The following is an 18,236-nucleotide window of genomic DNA, read 5'->3' as shown; positions in this document are numbered from 1 at the left end:
CAGCTCCGTCCACCAATCACAGCCGCAAGATGTGCATCCGCTGCTGTACCTCCAGGATCAGGTCTCCAGGCTGCAGGCCGTGGGCTCCTCCGTCCTCCAGATCCTCCACAAACACACCGGTCAAGTTTCCTCCGCAGATCCTCATGCCCAGATCCACCGGAGTCTTCCTCAGCAACACCTGCCTCGGCTCCGCCCGCTCCCTGACCAATCACAGAGCACATGCTGCTGCAGTCAGACCAATCAGCAAACAGGGCACCTCTGACCCCAGCGAGGCTATGTTTACTCTCACTTTAGTTCTGAGCAGTGTTGTGTAGGTTATATCAGAAAAGTAAATAATTAGATCATGTAAACTGTATTTAAAGACATTTTCAGACAATTTGATTAACACTAAATAAACTCTCCACATAAATATCAACACATGGACAACTGAAATGAATCCAACTCAATTAATCGAAGTCAAACAGAACTCTTTAGTTGCGCTTAAACAAATGTCACTTACATTTAAAACAACATAAGCATTACAACATGATCAAACTCCACATGTTGACATATTTCTCTAACATTTCATTGATAGTTATGCATCTACAACTGTAAATAAAAATATGTCAATAACAATAAACACTCCCAGACAGAAGTCTTGTGTTGGATCTCGGCTGTGAGAGCAGCAGATAGTATCTGGTCTTCTAGTTGATGATGTGTGAAAGTGTCAGAAGGTGGATTTCTCTGCTGGATCATCTGCTGATCTGCATCAATCATCACCAATACTGCAGAAGACCTACTGGAACCAGCATGGACTAAGACTCTCACAGAAATCAGTCAAGTTGGTGAAGGACACATCATGGTTAGGGGTTCATTCAGTATGGGGGCGTGTGAGAGATCTGCAACATCAACAGCCTGAGGAATCAAGACATCTGTGCTGCCCATTACATTACAAACCACAGGAGAGGGACAATTCTCCAGCAGGATAGCGCTCCTGCTCATACTTCAGCCTCCACATCAAAGATCCTGAAAGCAGAGAGTGCTCCAGGATTGGCCAGCCCAGTCACCAGACATGAACATTATTGAGCTGATGAAGGAGGAGGTGTTGAAGATGAACACAAAGACTCTTGATGAACTCTGGGATCCTGCTGAAGCTTTCTTCTTCATTCCAGATGACTTTATTAATCAGTGATGTGAGTCATGTCAGAGATGTATGGATGCAGTCCTCCAAGCTCATGATAGAGTCAGACACAATCTTCATTCTGTCTCCACTGCAGCAGGACTTTATATTCTATACTGGACATTATTTCTGTTCAGTGATGACACTTTAGTCTGAGCAGAGTCAGAGCGCACTGTCCTCATCAAATCAGTCAACATCAAGACATGATCAGATTTATTGAGCTCAAATCAGCAAAATCTAGAGGCCTTCACCTTTCATAGAGACACTTCTGACACCAGATCAGCAGCTAGACTTTTTGTCAGGTAGAGTATAAACAAACACACACATCATTCTGCTTCTCTGAGTCTGTACCTTACATTGCCATGAAGTTATTCAGGAGGTGAGTTCTGAAGCGCCAGTATGAATGAAGATCATGAAGAGGTGCAGAGCTTATATACCTGTGAGGGCTGGATGTGGGTGTGGCCTGTTTGGAGGGCGGAGTCATGGTGCCCTCGTCCTGTTCACTGAGTGTGTCTATGTTGGAGTGTGTGTCCGGTGTACCGGGTGTAGAATGAGAGCTTAAAGACGACTCCATGCGCGAGCTGAAAACACACATATTCAGCAATAATAAGAGAGTGATGATGATGATAAGCCTGACATCTGAATTGTGACATCATAACTCATTAGTGAAAGTGCACTGCTATAGAGAAACAAAACCTTTCATATCATCATCTCTTAGCATCACGTACTAATTTAATTTAAACTTTATGAGCTCAGGAGTGGCGTGTACCTGGAGCGCGAGTGGTTGCCCAGCTGCTGCATGTGTGTGTTGTACTGGGCCAGTATGGTGATGGTGTCACACTGCTGACCAATGATGAGCCTCGCCAGCTGCTCCGTGGCGTTCCTGAGATTAACACCATTAAACTGCACACACACACACACACACACACACACACACACACACACACACACACACACAATACATTTATTAGGATTATTGTGGAGAGAGGGCGTGGTCAGCTGAGAGCAGGTGGAAGGGATGTGGTCAGCTATGAACAGAGGGCGGAGAGTGGGTGTGTTCTGCTGTGAGCAAGAAGCGAGAGTGGGCGTGGCCTGCTGTGAGCAAGGAGGGAGAGTGAACGTGGTCTGATGTGAGCAAGAGGGATAAGGGGTGTGGTCAACTGTAAGAAGTGGGGGTGTGGTCAACTGTAAGAAGTGGAGGTGTGGTCAACTGTAAGAAGTGGGGGTGTGGTCAACTGTAAGAGGTGGGGGCGAGGTCAACTCTAAGAGGTGGGGGCATGGTCAACTGTAAGAGGTGGGGGCATGGTCAACTGTAAGCAGTGGGGGCGTGGTCAACTGTAAGCAGTGGGGGCGTGGTCAACTGTAAGCAGTGGGGGCGTGGTCAACTGTAAGCAGTGGGGGCGTGGTCAACTGTAAGCAGTGGGGTCGTGGTCAACTGTAAGCAGTGGGGGCGTGGTCAACTGTAAGCAGTGGGGGCATGGGCATGGTCTGATGTGAGCAAGAAGGAAGAGTGGGCGTGGTCTGCTGTGAGCAAGAGGAAGGAGAATGGGCATGGTCTGATGAACAAGAGGAATAGTGGGGGGGTCAACCGTAAGCAGTGGGAGAGTGGGTGTGGCCTGCTGTAAGAAAGAGGGATAAGGGGCGTGTTATGTGAGCAAGAGGGATTAGGGGCGTGTTATGCTGTGAGCAAGACTGATAAGGGGCGTGTGTTATGCTGTGAGCAAGACGGATAAGGGGCGTGGCCTGCTGTGAGCAAGACGGATAAGGGGCGTGGCCTGCTGTGAGCAAGACGGATAGGGAGCGTGGCCTGTTGTTAGCAAGAGGGTTAAGGGGCATGGCCTGCTGTGAGCACGAGAGAGGAGAGTGGGCGTGGTCTGCTGTGAGCAAGAGGGAGGAGAGTGGGCGTGGTCTGCTGTGAGCATGAGAGAGGAGAGTGGGCGTGGTCTGCTGTGAGCACGAGGGAGGAGAGTGAGTGTGGTCTGCTGTGAGCAAGATGGATAATGGGTGTGGTCTGCTGTGAGCAAGAGAGAGAGTGGGCGTGTTCAGCTGAGCAGAGGGAGGGGAGGAGGTGTGGTCAGCTGTGAGCAGAATCTGATCTGTATCTTTAATGATCTTTAATCATTCCCTCTGTACAGCAGCTGTGTGTCAGTGTTCAGTGCCGCACCTCCAGCAGCTGGTCTCCAAACTCCAGGTGGTGCTTCTGAGCGATGCTGCCTTCCGTTACCTTGGAGACAAAAATGCCACCATTGTCCCCGCCCACTATGGAGATACCCAGAGGCTCCGCCCCTTTGGGGATGGTGACGTACCGTGGCTCCTCGATGAACGGCCTACAACACACAAACACACTGCTTTACTGCAGCGCTCAGACACACACTAGAAGAAGAGCTGGTGTACAACTGCATGATCTATTACAACATTACAGGTTCAAAGCATTATAGATATATTAAAAGAGTTCCTTTATCTAATAAAATCTGATCAATAAGTTAATAAGAAAAATAATCGTTAACTAATCTGTATTTACACTAATGTAGTGATATATTGATGTTACATTATTATTGTTATGATTGCTCATTTATATGTTTGATTTAATTAGAGAAGATTTTTCATCCAAATTATTATTAAGACTTTCTCCAGAAGACAAATATAACAGGAAATCCTGCAGAAAAAGACAACTGAATGACTAACAGCACGTGTCCATGTTGATGGCAGCTAAACAGAGGCAGTTTGCTGGTTTGTGTTTTGACTGACGGTGAACAAACCTCAGGGTTCGTAAAGACGCAAACCAAGATCTCTGAGATCGAGAGAGCTTCAGGAAAGACCTGTTACGCAAAACACATCTGGAGCAGCAAGAAGAAGAAGAACAGAGGAGAAATCAGAGCAGAGAACCACAACAGCAGCAGATCTGAGATTAATAACAGAGGAGGAGAGGAAGAAGAGGGGAAACATCTAGAGAAAAAGCCACAGGCTGAAGCACTGCACCAGATCTCTCATGTTTACATAAACCTGCACGACTTTATTTGATATGATTTGTTTTATGGATGAGCTTCAGTGAAGACGTATGAAGTGAACAGTGTCTTGCTTTCATACATACAGACATGGACAAAATAAAGAGGTCATCAGTGTCTCTGAATCTTATAATGTCTCTTTCAACTTTTCATTATTCATTCATCCATTTTCCTTCAGCTTAGTCCCTTTATTCATCAGTGGTCAACACAGCGGAATGAACCACCAACTATTCCAGCATACCTTTTACGCAGCGGATGCCCTTCCGTCTGCAACACCAACACACACTCATTCACACACACTTAGTTAGTTCATCAGTACGGCTATAGCGCATGTGTTCTCCGCTCCTCCACAGTTCAATATGCATCTTAATTTTTTTAACATGAAAAAGTCACAACATTATTGATGCGTTTTCTTTGCTTCTTCTTATAGTCAGCATAAACTCTTGCATTGTTTTATTTTCTGAATATATAAAATATCTAAACACAATAAAAGAGAACAGAACATTGATATTATTTAATAATATTCATACCTGTCCCTTCTCCTGTCTATAGGCACTGGACTGACTGACAGCCTGCTGTGGGTGGAGCCTGATGCCTGTGATTGTCCGCTGGTGTAGGAGGCGGAGTCCATAGGAGAAAGGGGCGGGGTCACGAGACTGGGGCTGCTGCAGTCGGAGTGGGACAGAGATCCTGAACACAGATCTGACTCAGTTACTCTGTTATTGATTGTGTTTTATTTTTCATCTGTTTGCTTAATCTTCACCTCTGTCAGAGCCGTGGACAGATCGAGCATATCGAGGTGTGGAGGGAATCTTGATGCGCTGCTCGCGGTACTGAGACAAACCTGCAGATATAAACGCAATCACAACTTTACAATTACTCTTAATGATGTTATTAACCGATATCAGTGAGTAAACCTGAGATCAGGGTTTGTGCAGAAATCACAATGTCAAATTAAAGACTTTAAGACTATCAAGTGTTAGATTTAAGACCTATATCACAATATCAAAAACACACATAAACATGAAGAGAAAATGTTAAATCGCTAAATTAGTGGCAAAATAAAACTATTTAGATTGAACAGAGCTGAAGACAGGTGTTTTATAATTTTTATAATATTTAATAACATTTAATAATGTTTGATATTATTATAATTTGCAGATGATCCCTAAAATTTTGTGCGAGAATATCAAACCCAAAGCCAACTTTACTGAGCTAGGAGGTGATTGGTTTTCTAAAGTATTTCCCAGTTCACGCTCGAGGGCTCGTGCAGCTTCACGAAGCCGCTGAGGAACAGACTTCGCCATGTTTATGCTGCCAAATGTCCCAAATAGTCCTCGCGGCAGCTGTGACGACATAACCTAAAACCCGCCTTGCAGCAACGGCGGCCGTCTGTGGGCGTGGCCAGGCCAGAATGCATTTTCAATTTCAAATCGGCTTTTATTTGTCGCGATGTGTTAATGAAAATGCATTATGTTGTTTTCATTTTCATTCTGCAGCAAACATTGCACATATGTCTTGGAAAATGCTAACTGAAATACAGAAATACACTGCCATTTACATACTGCATTATCGTTCTGCGTATTACATTTCAAAATTAATTTTGCTACACACATCCCATGCTGTTATGCTGAAAATGCAATCCTGCGTTTCCTAGACGCCAGTTTAAATGCATTTAGGACAAATAACATTTAAATGATCGTTTTACTACAGTTTCTGCTTGTACTTTATTCACATCAAATTCAGTTTGTGTAGAGCATTTTCTATTTAATTTTGCTACTTATGAAGCTTTAAAATGTGGATACGATTTACATCTTAAAACAGTGTTTAAAATGAGAAATGCAAACAATGTAATTTAATTTACATTTTCCTTCTGCACCAAACACTGCTCATATGTCTTGGAAAATGCAAATTCAAATACAGAAATACACTGCCATTTAACATATTGCATTGCCATTTTGCGTATTACATTTTGAATTGAATTATGCAACTCATACACTTCCAGAGAATTCTAAAACTATTATTATGAAAATAATACAAGTATACATTACTGTAATAATACTATGTTGTGATTTCTGTTGGCATTTGTTAAGCCATGACACAACTAAATCCCCAAACTACAACTGCAGCAGCTGTAGTGCGAGTGCGTGTGTGAGAGAGAGTAAGAGAGAGAGAGTGTGTGTGTGTGTGTGTGTGTGTGTGTGTGTGTGTGTGTGTGTGTGTGTGTATATATATACAGACCCTGTCGTGCGCTGGAGGGCAGGGAGTGTGTGTTGTGTGCTCCTGAGCCGCGAGAGTTGTCGAAGAGTTCAGCCGAACGCTTGTGGTTCAGATCCACACTCCAGCGTCCCTGATGCTGCGGACTGACACACACACATATATATATTCACACACGCACACAAAATCAGTTTCACATCAGGACATAGGTATGTGTGTGTGTGTGTTTCATATCAGAACACAGAGGTATATGAAGTCATGTGTGTGTTACAGGTATCGGGGTGAAGCTGATTATGAGCTCACTGATGACGTTCTCATTTCTCATTCTGTGTGACTGATAAGCTGAATCTATTCCCAGAAAGTTAAACTCATGTGTGTGTGAGAGTGTGTTTGTGTGTGTACCTGACTTGTGTGTAAGTGTGTGAGGGCACAGAAGCAGAGTTAGTGGTTTTGACGCAGTGGCTCCAGGCTGTGTACACCGGGTTCCTCATCACCGCCGTCACTGCAGGGTATGGAGACAGCGCACGAGGAGCCGTGACTACACACACACACACAAATGAAAACACACACATACAAATACAGTTAACAAAGCAAGTATTTTATACCTCATAACTACAAAAAAAACTGAAAATATTACAAACTTTATTGTAAATAAATCATATACACATTTGCATATTAGTTAAAATGACTGAAATTAATATTAAAACTGAATAACTGTATATTAGAGACATTTCCTTAAGTTAAACACTGCTGCGTGTGTGTGTGTGTGTGTGTGTGTGTGTGTGTGTGTGGTCAGACTCACGTGAATGTCCCGCGGTGAAGGCTGAACTGTGGCGATTGGAGCGGAATGGAGAGAAGCGCACCAGATCCACCGGTTCAGGAGACTGCTCATCATGAGAGAAACTCTGAGGAGAAACACACTCACACACTGAGCAGACAGTTCACGCACGCCTTCCACTAGAGCTGCCAAAAGATGCATCTAACCAGAAGTGTACAGAAGAACATACAAAGACATTCAACTATATGTTGCTGAGTGTGTTTTTCTTGGCTGATTTAGGGCTGTGGAGGATAAATTTGACATTATATTGATTATTGATTGATTCATCGAAACAAATCATTGATCATATCGTGTATTGGGTGTCTGCAACCACTTGCCTAATTACCCTAGTGAAGCCTTTAAATGTCTCTTTAAATACTAGTATCTTGAAGAAGATCTAGTCTAATATGATGACAAAAGACTAAAGCAATGATTAGAAATTAGTTATTGCAACAAATACATTTACAAATGTTAAACTATACATATAAAAATAATGTTAAGCTGTAGTTGGGAAATGTTTGAAAAATGTATGTATGAATGAATGAATGAATAAATGTACAAACAAATGCATGAATAAATAAATACATTTGTGCTGAATGAATCAATGATTGAACAAAAAAATGCATGAATAAATTGATGTGTGAATGAAGGCATGAATGAATAAATTAATGCTGAATGAGCGAATGAATGAATGAATGAACAAATAAATGTATGAATGAATTAATGTGTGAGTGAATGCATGAATAAATATGTGCTGAATAAAGAAATGTATAAACAAACAAATAAATGCAAGAGTAAATATATTAGTGTTGAATGAAATATATAAATGCAAATAAATAAAACAAATAAATGCATGAATGAACGAACGTGTGAATGAATGCATGGATAAATAAGTATGTATATGAATGAATGCATGAATGATTAAATGAGTGAATGAAGGCATGAATAAATTAGTGCTGAATCAATAAATGCATGAATGAACAAATAAATGTATGAATGAATTAATGAGTGAATGAATGCATGAATAAGACAGTTTGTGCTGAATAAATGAATGCATGAATGAATACATAAATGAACGAATAATGCATGAATGAATTAATGTGTGATTTAATATATTGCAGAATGAGTGAACACATGAGAGAACGTATAAATGCATGAATGAATGTGTGAGTGATTGCAGGAATTAATATATTAGTGCTGAATTAATGAATGCATGAATGAACGAATAAATGCATGAATGAATTAATGTGTGAGTGAATGCATGAATAAATAAATTATTGCTGAATGAATGAATGCATGAACCAATGAATGCATAAACCACTGAATAAATGCATCAATGAATTAATGTGAATGATTGCAGGAATTTATATATTAGAGGTGAACTAATGAATGCATGAACGAACGAATAAATGCATGAATTTATTAATGTGTGAATGAATGAATGAATAAAATAGTGCTAAATGAATGAATGCACAAACCAATGAATAAATGCATGAATAAACTTGTGCTGAACGAATGAACACATGAACGTTTACATGCATGAATGACTGAATACATGAATAAATTAATGCATATATGAATGAATGCATGCACAAACTAGTAGATGGATGAATAAATGCATGTACGAATGAATAAATGAATGCATGAATGAATGAGTGCTACATGAATGCATGCATGAATGAATGAATTAATGTATGAATGCATATATGAATGCACAGTGTTTAACATCAGTGTGTGTGTATACCTGTGTGTAGGGCATCTTGAGTGGCGTGAGGTTGCGGCGCGGTGCGGGTGCAGATTTGGGTCTTCCTCTCTGCAGCTCTATCGGGTCAGTGTTGGACACACACCCGTCCTGCAACACACACGCATCCGCATCAGCGCTGCTCGACTCCTGCACCGGCGTGGCTGGTGGAGAGCCTGCGGTGACGGTGGAGTCTGACGCCGAGCTGCCCTGCGTCTTGTGCTTAAACTTGAAGGAGTCGCTGCGTTTGGGCGGATCGGGCGGCGCTGGTGTATCCGTCCAGGAGCCCTGCGGAGAGTGTGTGTGCGTGTGCTTCACGTACTCCAGCGTCTCGGGACGTTTGAACACATCAGCATCGAATATTGACTTGCGCTTTTTTGGCGTCTTGAAAATCGATAGGGGAGGGATGCTGTCGGCAGTCGCCATGGCAACAGGGATGCTGTCCGATGTATTCATGGCGACCGGGATGATTTTGGGCCAGGTGCCGCCGGTGGGTCTCTGGCGCTGCTGTGTGTTGTCTGCTGGTGATGCCGGATGGAAGGTGAGCGGGCGTTTGGGGTGCAGGCAGATCTGGTGGTACGGCTCCGGGCGGTACACGTGCTCCGGGCTGTACGGCTCTTTACGGATGCTAATGCTGCTGCTGATGCTGCTGGGCTTTCTGCTGGGCCGCGGGGGCGGATCTGTGTTCGAGTTTCTCTCACCGTCACGCTGGATCTCGGAGATGCTCTGAACAGAAACACTCTGTGGGAAAAACTGCACAGAGGAAGAGTGAGAGGGGTATGGTCACACTGCAGACACTTACAGGGAGAGCCGTGACAGCAAAAAAGTGATGAAAAATATAAAAATTCACAAAAAAAGGGGGCAGCACTGTGGCTCAGCGGTTAGCACTGTGGCCTTACAGCAAGAAGGTTGGGTGAGTTGGTGTTTCTGTGTGGAGTTTGCATGTTCTCCCGGTGTTGGCGTGGGTTTCCTTCGGGTGCTCCTGTTTCCCCCACAGTCCAAACACATGCACTATAGGGGAACTGATCAACTCAACTGGACAATGTATGAGTGTGTGTGTGTGTGTGTGAATGAATTTGTTTGGGTGTTTCCCAGTACTGGGGTGTTGCTGGAAGGGCATTCACTGTGTAAAACATATGCTGGATAAGTTGGCGGTTCATTCGGCTTTGGTGACCCCTGATATAGGGGACTAAGCCGAAGAAAAATGAATGAATGAATGACAAAAAAAAGAATTGCAACTTTAAAAAAAAAATTGTGACATTAAAAGTGAGAATTTTGACATGATTTAGGGTATAAAAATGTGAGAATTGCTAAAAATGTGAGAATATTGACATGAAAAAAGTGAAAATTGTGATATATAAAAATGAGAATTATGACAAAAAGCAATAATTGTGGCATGAAAATAATAATTTTATTAAAAAAGTGAGAATTGCAAAATGAAAAAAGTGAGAATAGACAAAGAGAAAAAGTGAAAAATGACCAAAAAATGCAAGTATTGTCCAAAAAAAAAAAAGAATTGCGACATGAATAAAAAAGTGAGATCTGACAAAAAAGTTCAAATTGTGACACTTTAACTGTGATTAAAAAAAGAAGAACTGACGAAAGAGCAAGAATTGTGACAAAAAAGTACGAATTGTATCATGAAAAATAATTTTGATAAAAAGTGAACTTGACAAAAAGCTGAGAATTGCAGCATGAAAAAAAATAAGTTCACAAAAAATGAGATTTGTGATATAAAAAGTGAGAGTTGATAAAAAAGCAAGAATGACCTCATAAAAAAAGTGAGAATTGTGACAATCTGAATTATGACAAAAAACGTAAGATTTGTGGGATGAAAAAAGTGAGAACTGCAACAAGGTAAACAGCCATGCAAAAATAAATAAATAAATAAATGTGAGAATTCAATTCATGAAAAAAATCAAATCCATGTCTGACAATGTGAACGTAGCCAGAATAAAAGAGAAACTGAAGGTGATTATTGAATAACGCTGACCTTCAGGAGAGAGATGGAAACAGAGTCTCTGCAGCTGCGCAGGAGATTCTCACACTCACTCAAGGGTTTATTATCCAGAGAGATCCCGTTAATCTGCCACAGAGAACATTTATCAAACTCCGAATAATCAGCACTGATCAGCTGAATCTACTGAAGGACACGTTTATTCACATCACACTGCACACACTGGAAAACCACAGAAAATAAAACAGGCTTCTGGAATCATCCAGAGACAAAAAAAGTAAGAAAAGTTATTTTTTCTTTCGATTTCAACATTATTTATTACTTTTATTGGTAATGTTATTTTTAGACAATGCATTATTAGTAATACTATGATGAAGACTACTACTACAGCTACTGCAACTATTACAATGACGACGACCACTACTACGACGAGGATGACTACTACTACTATGATGACGACTACTACAATGACAACTACGATGATGATGATGACTACGACGATGTTGACTACTAACTACGATGACAACTACTAACTACGACAATGATGACTACTACTATGATGACGACTACTTTGACGACTACTAACTACAATGATGACTACTACTACGATGATGACGACTGCTTTAACAACAACTACTAACTACAAGGATGAAGACTACTAATACGATGACTACAACGATGACGATTACTAACTACGATGACTACGACAACTAACTACGACGATGATGACTACTAAATACGATAACTACGATGACAACTACGACGATGATGACTATTACTACAATGACGACTACTTTGACGACAACTACTAACTACAACGATGATAACTACTACTACGATGACTACGACGATGACGACTACTAACTACGATGACTAAGACAACTACTAACTACGACGATGATGATGACTACTAACTACGATGACAACTTCTAACTACGACGATGACAACTACTACAGTGATGACAACTACTTTGATGACAACTACTAACTACGATGATGACGACAACTACTAATACTACAACGACGAAGATAACTACTACTACGACAACTACTACGACGACCAGAACGACTATGACTGACTACTATTACTACAACGACTTCAACGCTGACCACTACTACGACGACTACTACTACTACTACTACTACTACTACTACTACAACAACCACTACTACGATGAAGATTTCAGTCATTTAAATATTTAAATTTTAAATTAATTAACTGACATTATTATTGCAATAATATTGTTGTACTAAATTAAACATGATTGTTTTACACATTATATACAAATATTTAGTTCATGACAATACAAATAAGAAATTTAATATAGATATAATGTATATTTTAAATTTTTATTTAAACTCTATTAAAAAAAATTAAATTTAAAGCACCTAAAAAACAGAAAATTCCGAACACAAATAAATATATGTAAAATATGAAAAAATGTTTTTAAAAAATTACTTTTACTGAAGTTCTGTAGGCCGACTGAGACATATGCAATATCAATTATAATATTAAAATACCCAGAAGTTTAAGTAAGATTATCTAAAATAAATGAAACCGCATTTTACTGAGTGTGTTTTTGTGTTCATCTTGGATGGTTTAAGGATAAATATGACATTGGAATTAATTCATTCTTTTAAAAGAAGCAGAGATTACGGAGTCAGTAGAGAATCCCCACAGTGTTAAAACAATCACAGACTGCACAGAAACAAGATGGAAACACAAACGCAGAAGTTTGACTTACATTGAGGATTCGATCGCCAGGACACACGGAAGCATCTTTAGCCGCAGGACTGCCGGGAGATACAGACGATACAAACACACCACTCTCCAGACCTACACCACAGTCTGAACACACACACAGAGAAACACTGCATCAGGAGTCATTTAATGTTAACCCCGTGTGCTGTTGGGTGGTTTTCATCCACTCTGGGCTGATTTTGAGTCTTAATTTGGCCACCGCTTTCTCATTTGGAATGATTTTGGCTGACAAATCTTATTTTGGTACATATTTTGGGATTTCAACAACACACTGTTCAGATTGACTCCTCTTTGGTGATCTTGGGGCTGTTTTTGCTCCATTGACTTCTATTATAATCACATTTATTGATTGTAAACTCAATGACAGCAGACAATCATGCATTCTTGATTGTTGCTGGTTTTCCCTGTTGGGAACAAGGACAATGTGTCATTTCTTGCAATCAATAAATGCGATTATAATGAAAGTGAATGGGGCAAAAACAGCCCCTAACATAACCAAAGAGGAGTCAGTCTGATCAGTACACAAAGGTTAACATCTGTATCCCTTCTAGCAACAGCAGGATCCCTCTGTGTCCTGATCTCTGACCTTTCTGTCCGGCGAGGTTCAGATGAACAGAAGTCACAGTTTTTCCTCCGAGAGATTTTCTCCTGCGCACCAGCATGTTAATAACACCACCGCCACCGCTGAACACCACCTTTATGACCTGCTGCCGGTCCTTATTGGCCAGATCCACATCATTGATCTTCAACAGCCAATCATTAACTCTGAGGAGACAGAAAATGCTGTGAGAAGCACACACACACACACACACACACACACACACACACACACACACACACACACAGACACAGACACACACACAGACACACACAAACAGACAGATACACACAGACAGATACACACACACACACACACACAGACACACACACAGACACACACACAGACACACACACACAGACACACACACACACACACGACTGCTGTATATTGTAGATCAGTGTTTCTCCACCATGTTTCTGGAGGACCACCAATACTGCATGTTTGAAGGTGTCTCAGTCTCTGCTGATGAGCTGATGATCTGAATCAGGTGGTTTTGGTTAAGGAGACATGGATATTGTGCTGAGCTGGTGGTCCTCGAAGAACATGGTTGAGAAACACTGTTGTTGGAGACACAGCACAGTGTTCACTCACCTTAACCTGCCCTCTGCAATACTTCCTTTGTCCACTTTACTCACAAATATCCCATAATCCCCGGGGAGATACGGGTCACTCACGCCCTCTGAGATATCAAAACCCAAAGCGCTCAAATCCATGTTGTCCTGTATGAAAATAACAGTGTGTGCTTGGTCAATTAAAATGATGATATAATATATAAAAATATACAAAACATAATGATATACAATGATATGTATATGTAATGTAATGTGTATGGAGTGGAGAGACAGTGATAGAGCCAATTCTGTGGATGGGGATGATTGGGAGGCCATGATCGTAAGGGCCGATAGAGGGACTTTGGCCAGGACACCGGGGTCACACCCCTGCTCTTTACCAGAAGTGCCATGGGGTTATTAATGAGCACAAAGAGTCAGGACCTTGGTTTAACGTCTCATCTAAAAGAAGGTGCCCACTGACAGTATTCACTATCCTGGGGCATTAGGACTCACACAGACCACAGGTTGAGCGCCCCCTGCTGGCCTCTAACACCACTTAAAACAGCAACCTTTTTGACTGACCAGGCTCAGCCCTGCTTAGCTTCAGTGAATAACCTTGGGCTGCAGGGTGATATTGCTGTGGCATATTATAATTAGTTTTTAAACAATTTAATAATAATAACAGTTTTACAACATAATATTTTATATATTTTTTTTTTATTTGTATTTTTTTTTATAAACATTTATTTTAAAATCATTTTTCTTTTTTTCCTAGAGGCTTTATTATATAGATTTAATAAGTTATTTATTACTTTTATTGATAATTAATTTCATTTATTATTTATTACAAAACAAAAGTTATTTTTAGACAATGCATTATTAGTAATACTACAACGACGACTATTACTGCTACGGCTAATGCAACTACTACGATGACGACGACTACTACTACGACGAGGATGACTACTACTACTACGATGACAACTACTAGCTACGACGACTATGATGACAACAACTAACTATGACGATGATGACTACTACTACTAGATGACTATGACGACTACTACAATGACAACTACTAACTACAACAAGGTTTTAATATATAGATTTAATAGTTTAGTTTAACAGAATTTTAATTATTTCATTTTTTCTTCTTCTGTTTAATTGACTTCCATTCAATAATTTTGTGTAACAACATCAATGTAACAGTTACTTGAGGACAATATTTCTAATGTTAATTAGTATAAAATTATGTATAATTATGTAAATTGGGATGCAGCATGTGACTTTATTAACAGATCTCTCCATACCGTGCTCCTCTGGAACTCCACCGTCTCCGTCTCCCACTCCAGAGAGTCGGTATCGATGGCTGAGTCGTGGGAATTGTGCGCCATCAGCTGACGGAAGCGCGCCTCTTTCTCCAGCTGCTCGTCCATGCATTCCCTGAAACACAGAGGATTCATTTCTCCATCATTCAGACAGATTTCCTCCTCCATTCTCTGATCTCTGCACTGATCTAAGATTCTCACTTCAGCTCCTTCAGTTCCCGAACCGCATCGTTTTTCTGTTTCCGCAGGTCGTCCAGGTTTCGCAGTGCATCAGCCAGATCACTGACCGCTCGATCCCGCTCACGCCGCAGATTATCACACAACGTCCTGAAGCACACATACATACACAATTACATAGTGCACACAAAATACAAAATGCAAATGCACAAAATCCATTTATGTGCACAAAAATGATGCACAAACACAAATGAAAACTCTTAAGCTGAACCACTTATTCAAATGATTCGTTCAAAACTGTGTCTAAAATCACACTTGCACTCATACACTGATATTAACACACACATTCATTTGAGATTGCAAAACTACATTCTAACAAATTTAAAAACAAACACAAACACGGACATTTTTGCAGTCATAACTTGAATTATAGACTCATTCTGACATGAAAGTCAATGTTTTTAAGATGTGTTTGTTTGTTTTTCATATTTCATTAATGTCAGATCACACTTGGTTAAAAATATACGATTTATTATTATTATTCACCGTATGCTCTCCCTCTCAGCCACGATCTTGTCTCTCTCCTGGAAGGCCCAGTCTCTCCTGCATTTGGCCACCTCTGCCTCCTGCAGCGCCTCCTGCAGCTCCTCCTGCACCGCCTCACACTGCTTCCGCAACACCTCCAGCTCCTTACTGACCCGCTCCATGTCCAGCGCCGCACTGTCCTGCTTCTGCAGAAAGGTAAAACAAACATTATTATTAATAAGATCCTCAGGGGGTAGGTAATAACAGATGTTTTTCTATAAGAGTTTTACTATAGTGACCTTATTTTTAGGGGGGCAGTTAATACTTGGGTCACTTTGCTCACCACTGATTGGTGGAACATTGGTTTGTGATCTATAAACCTAAACATATCCTGAACATAACCGGAACATAATCAGAGCACTTCCTGGACATAACCAGAGCATAACAACATAACCTAATCATAAGCTGAACATATCCTGAACATATCCAGAGCACATCTTCAAATAACCAGAAATACCCTGAACATAACCACAACATAACCAGAATGTAACCTGAACATAACCAGAGCATATCAAGAACATGACCAGAGCATAACCTGAACATAACCTGTGCATATCCAGAACATAACCAGAGCATATCCAGAACATAACCAGAGCATAACCAGAATATATCCTGGACATAACCACAACATAACCAGAATACAACCTGAACATAACCAGAACATATCCAGAACATAACCAGAGCATAACCAGAATATATCCTGAACATAACCACAACATAACCAAAATGTAACCTGAACATAACCAGAGCATATCAAGAACATGACCAGAGCATAACCTGAACATAACCTGTGCAAATCCAGAACATAACCAGAGCATAACCTGAACATAACCAGTGCATATCCAGAACATAACCAGAGCATATCCAGAACATAACCAGAGCATAACCAGAATATATCCTGAACATAACCACAACATAACCAGAATACAACCTGAACATAACCAGAGCATATCCAGAACATAACCAGAGCATAACCAGAATATATCCTGAACATAACCACAACATAACCAGAATACAACCTGAACATAACCAGAGCATATCCAGAACATAACCAGAGGATATCCAGGACATAACCAGAGCATATCCTGAACAAAACCAGAGCATATTAAGGACATAAGCGGAGCATATCCTGAACATAACCAGAGTATAACCTGAACATATCCAGAGCACATCTTCAAATATACAGAAAACCCTGAACATAACCAGAGCATATCCAGAACATAACCAGAGCACACCTTGAACATAACCAGTGCATATCCAGAACATAACCAGAGTATATCCTGAAATATCCTGAATATAACCAGAGCATATATTGATCATAACCAGTGCATATCCAGAACATAACCAGAGCACATAACCAAAGCATATCCTGAACATGACCAGAGCATATCCATTAAATATCTTCAACACAACCTTAACATAACCAAAGCATATCTTGAACATAACCTGAACAAATCCTCTCCCTGGAATCCCTCTCTTCATGCTACCCAAAACCCAGGATTATTCCAAAATAAACTGAAACCTAACCAGCTAATCCAGCTTTGTGGTACAGGCTGTTTACCTGTCTGGCCTGGTAATACTCTCTCAGCAGCTGATCTCTCTGTATAATAGCCTCCGTTCGCTCTTTACGGGCCACGTCTCGCTCCTCTCGCACCATCTCTATGTCTTTGCAGGCCTGGCTCAGCTCTTTCTGGGTCTCGGCTTTATCCTGCACCTCATGACAGTATTTCTCTAGCAGCTCATTCTTCTCCCGGATCGCACGATCACGGTCCAGAAGAGCCGAGTTCAGCTCCTGCACACAAAACAACCAGAAAACGGTAAATCCAGGATATTACAAGACAAAAACAGGAGGCTTGATTTTTATTTAATCTGTTTTCATAATCAGTTCAGGCATTCGATTAGCAGTGCCTGACTTATTTATGCTAATGCTATATATACTCAACCGCCACTTTATTAGGTACACCTGTCCAACTGCCTGTTAACACAAATGTCTAATCAGCCAATCACATGGCAGCAGCTCACTGCATGTCGGCATGTAGACATGGTCAAGAGGATCTGCTGCAGTTCAGAGCGAGCATCAGAATGGGGAAGAAAGGGGATTTAAGAGACTTTGCACGTGGCATGGTTGTTGCTGCCAGACGGGCTGCTCTGAGTATTTCAGAAACTGCTGATCTACTGGGATTTTCACGCACAACCATCTCTAGGCTTTACAGAGAATGCTCCGACAAAGAGGAAATCTCCAGTGAGCGGCAGTTCTGTGGGCGCAAATGCCTTGTTGATGAGGCCAGAGGTCAGAGGAGAATGGCCAGACTGGTTCCAGCTAATAGAAAGGCAAC

At 41.0% G+C, this 18,236-nt stretch overlaps 1 protein-coding gene across 8 annotated transcripts in view; it reads right to left on the bottom strand.

Annotated features, from left to right (window-relative positions):
• Positions 1-18,236, bottom strand: part of dlg5b.1 (discs, large homolog 5b (Drosophila), tandem duplicate 1) — a 48,893-nt gene that overhangs the window by 12,336 nt on the left and 18,321 nt on the right. For 3 of the 8 annotated variants that reach the window (XR_015504787.1, XR_015504788.1, XM_087277130.1), the window contains exons 8-25: positions 17,462-17,692; positions 15,862-16,046; positions 15,340-15,465; positions 15,121-15,253; positions 13,851-13,978; positions 13,245-13,423; positions 12,642-12,745; positions 10,933-11,025; positions 8,943-9,692; positions 7,184-7,286; positions 6,784-6,919; positions 6,406-6,527; positions 4,928-5,008; positions 4,695-4,854; positions 3,324-3,486; positions 1,929-2,062; positions 1,597-1,740; positions 50-200 (exon numbers count right to left, since the gene is read on the bottom strand). Coding sequence is in view for 4 of the 8 variants with exons in the window: in XM_087277130.1 (XP_087133256.1) it covers positions 50-200; positions 1,597-1,740; positions 1,929-2,062; positions 3,324-3,486; positions 4,695-4,854; positions 4,928-5,008; positions 6,406-6,527; positions 6,784-6,919; positions 7,184-7,286; positions 8,943-9,692; positions 10,933-11,025; positions 12,642-12,745; positions 13,245-13,423; positions 13,851-13,978; positions 15,121-15,253; positions 15,340-15,465; positions 15,862-16,046; positions 17,462-17,692 (3,123 nt within the window). In the remaining 4 variants the exon portion in view is untranslated. Of the gene's footprint in view, positions 1-49; positions 201-1,596; positions 1,741-1,928; positions 2,063-3,323; positions 3,487-3,918; positions 3,997-4,694; positions 4,855-4,927; positions 5,009-6,405; positions 6,528-6,783; positions 6,920-7,183; positions 7,287-8,942; positions 9,693-10,932; positions 11,026-12,641; positions 12,746-13,244; positions 13,424-13,850; positions 13,979-15,120; positions 15,254-15,339; positions 15,466-15,861; positions 16,047-17,461; positions 17,693-18,236 lie in introns of all 8 variants that reach the window. The other 5 variants (XR_015504786.1, XM_087277129.1, XR_015504790.1 and 2 more) reach the window with 3 other exon arrangements.

The sequence above is a fragment of the Danio rerio genome, chromosome 12, assembly GCF_052040795.2.
Source record: "Danio rerio strain M-AB ecotype USA chromosome 12, GRCz13ab, whole genome shotgun sequence".
NCBI lineage: Eukaryota > Metazoa > Chordata > Actinopteri > Cypriniformes > Danionidae > Danio > Danio rerio.
This window is presented reverse-complemented; position numbering and strand designations above follow the sequence as displayed.